At 34.0% G+C, this 2,629-nt stretch overlaps 2 protein-coding genes across 2 annotated transcripts; one reads left to right on the forward strand and one right to left on the reverse strand.

The window, feature by feature from the left end:
• The first annotated feature begins 136 nt into the window (after positions 1-136).
• Positions 137-989, forward strand: LOC135843904 (c-Myc-binding protein). The gene is made up of 3 exons (XM_065361953.1): positions 137-353; positions 446-567; positions 649-989. Exons 1-3 carry the CDS (start codon positions 339-341, stop codon positions 836-838), a joined length of 327 nt encoding a protein of 108 aa, XP_065218025.1. The 5' UTR covers positions 137-338; the 3' UTR covers positions 839-989.
• An 82-nt stretch (positions 990-1,071) lies between these two features.
• Positions 1,072-2,350, reverse strand: LOC135843903 (uncharacterized). Its single transcript, XM_065361952.1, has 4 exons — positions 2,187-2,350; positions 1,770-2,103; positions 1,558-1,707; positions 1,072-1,484 (listed from the first exon to the last, which is right to left on the reverse strand). The coding sequence occupies exons 2-4, from the start codon at positions 2,082-2,084 to the stop codon at positions 1,416-1,418; spliced, it is 534 nt and encodes a 177-aa protein (XP_065218024.1). The 5' UTR covers positions 2,085-2,103; positions 2,187-2,350; the 3' UTR covers positions 1,072-1,415.
• Between the last annotated feature and the right edge of the window lie 279 nt (positions 2,351-2,629).

Consider the following 2,629-nt stretch of genomic DNA (forward strand, 5'->3'; position numbering starts at 1 on the left):
AATGAATTAGTTTTTATTTTTCACTTTTTCTGAAAATTAACCAAAGCAAATGCAGGAAAAAATTGACAAATTGATGAAATTTCAATTTTCAAAAAGCTCAGCTCTCATTATTTTGTTTGCTGGTAACACTGATCATGAATTTTCGTATTTCCGATTTTGGCCGCTTGCCTGTGTTTTTGTTTTCTGTTGCGTTTTATTTCGATTTCGAACAAGTTATTTCTTGAATTTCCGAATTTTTTCGCACGGTGAATTTCTGAATACAGTCGTAAATTATAAATCGACTATTGTCTATACTTCTTGCATAATTTTGAAGCTTCATCATTGCAGAATTTAATTTCATGATGCCGAGCCGAGTAAGTGTCTGCATTTCATTATAACTCGTATCTATCTTTCGAAATATATCTCATGCTTGGAAAACTTGCTAATTCGTTTTAATTTCATTCAGAGTATCGATTCTAAACGCGAAGAATTCCGCAAATACTTGGAAACTGCCGGTGTCATGGACACCATCACCAGAATTTTAACCATGATCTACGAATGTACCGACAAACCTGCGGATCCTCTGCAGTAAGTTATCCTAATCCTTTTCACGTTACTCGCGATGTGGATGTTGATATGACGAATAACGTTATTCATTTTTTCTGGCAGATTTTTACGCGATGAAATTCTTAAATCTTCTCCGGTTTTATTGGAAGAAACCGCAAATGCGAAGTATCTGGAAAGCGCCAGAGAACGGATTACGAAGTTGGAGACCGAAAATGAAAATTTAAAAAAAGAGATCGAAAGATTAAAAGCTGCGGCATTCTCGCAAAATCGTCTTCCTCCTGTAGAAGAATAAAAATGAAATTACGATCATCTTTCCTTATTTTTCGCCTATTCGTTAAGTTCGAAGAGTTTGTATTATTTAAGAAGTATTGGTTAATTTGTATAGTAATTATAGGATGGAATCGTGTTCGAGTAAATACTATTATATAGTTTTCGAATTAAAATATTGGTTTTTTTATTCTCTAAAAATATTCATTCGATATTAAAACAAAATAGTAACATTTTATGAACAAAAAACTAAACCTGTTGACAGAGAATTAGCAAATTTATTAAGATAAAATCGCAGAAAGCTCAATATAGGTAACACTCGATTAAAACGAGAAGCAATTTTTGGCGAAAAATACAGCTTAATACTTATTAATAGTTGTACTATACTAAATTACCTCGTAATTATTGCACCAAAAGAGGATTTCAACATCAGGAACATCGTCGCGAACTTTTACATCATTATGATCAAGTAATTAAAATTTAAGAAAAAGTGAGATTCACAAGCATAGGAAGTTATCACTAATCAAATAAAACGAAACATAAAAGTGGTAAGCAGAGAACATTTTACGATAAATAATTACTCATTTGCTTCGATGGTTTCATTATCTTCTTATCTTTTGCCTTTGAAACCGCCTCTTTTTGTTATTTATCTTCAGGCTTCTTCGTTTATTCTAAGATACAATAATATTACATCAAAATAAGGACCAAGTGGCGGTCAAATATAGATCTTACTAATGGACTTACAGGCATTCTAACTTCAAATTGCGAACAACACTCGTCCGATGATGAATATAATACATCGTTTTCTTCAATTAAACGTAATTCTTCTAATAGTAAACTTAAACGATACTGATGTAATTCTTCCAAAGCTCGTTCTCTGTGTTTTTCAACGATCTGGGAAAAATCTTCAATTAAACTGAGTCTACATTACCAATCCTATAACTTGAATCACAAACCTCGTCATGGGTAACTCGTGCCAATAATTTGAAATATTCATAACATATTTTCTCATCTTCTGTTTCCAACTGGAAGTATGGTTTATATTCTGACTTTGAGCCATCGGAAATCGAATCGTTTCGATTAGTTTTCACCACACAACCCATGAATGATGGGAACTGACAACAGCAATTTTGACAGGAATTCGATTCGGGTGTTTCTTTCACCGATTCTATTTGGTTACCAGATGTTTCGGGATTATCTTCGGCAATTTCTTGAGTCAAGGTCGAAGGCGATAGAATATTCACAGGATTCGTTTCGTCTATACTGACCATACTGTTTTTCTTCTTCAAACTATGAAATTAATCAATGATCAATATGCATAAATCAAGTGTATAGGATTAATCCAGAATGAAATTGAATGATGTTGGACTTACATTCGGCGAATAGTTGATTAATATTTAATTCAGCGATTAAATTGGAAGCTAATTTGTTCTACTGTCAACTATGCAATTCTTCGTACGTAAAATCAGCTCCATATTTTTCGAACTATTGAACTGATAAAAGGTCGGCGTCCTCGGCGATCTCCGGTAAAGTTAAACTGCACAACGAAAGTTGAACTTTCAACTGGATAGCGCAGAAGATGAGAATCGGCGAATGTGTTTAAAAACACAAATTCAGTGACCTTCTCCTCGAACACCTTCGACGATTTCCGCGTCTGTTCGTATAACTTGATTTTTTTCACCTGGTAAAAACTGGTTTCCTCACGTTCGCGTCCGCGAAACTCTTCTTTCACCTACGTGGTTCTGCCTTCTGGAGCTGGAAATGGAGGGAGAAATACTTGATATGTAACGCTCAATGATAAGACAATTTCCATTAT

This window comes from Planococcus citri, chromosome 4, assembly GCF_950023065.1.
Source record: "Planococcus citri chromosome 4, ihPlaCitr1.1, whole genome shotgun sequence".
In the NCBI taxonomy this organism is placed as follows: Eukaryota; Metazoa; Arthropoda; class Insecta; order Hemiptera; family Pseudococcidae; genus Planococcus; species Planococcus citri.

Coding starts and splice junctions, on each gene's coding strand:
- LOC135843904 (XM_065361953.1), top strand. Junction 568..648: donor AAACCTGCGGATCCTCTGCA/GTAAGTTATCCT, acceptor TTTTTCTGGCAG/ATTTTTACGCGATGAAATTC.
- LOC135843903 (XM_065361952.1), bottom strand. CDS start 2,084: ATGGTCAGTATAGACGAAACGAATCCTGTGAATATTCTATCGCCTTCG. Junction 1,708..1,769: donor CACGAGTTACCCATGACGAG/GTTTGTGATTCA, acceptor GATTTTTCCCAG/ATCGTTGAAAAACACAGAGA. Junction 1,485..1,557: donor AATTTGAAGTTAGAATGCCT/GTAAGTCCATTA, acceptor ATTGTATCTTAG/AATAAACGAAGAAGCCTGAA.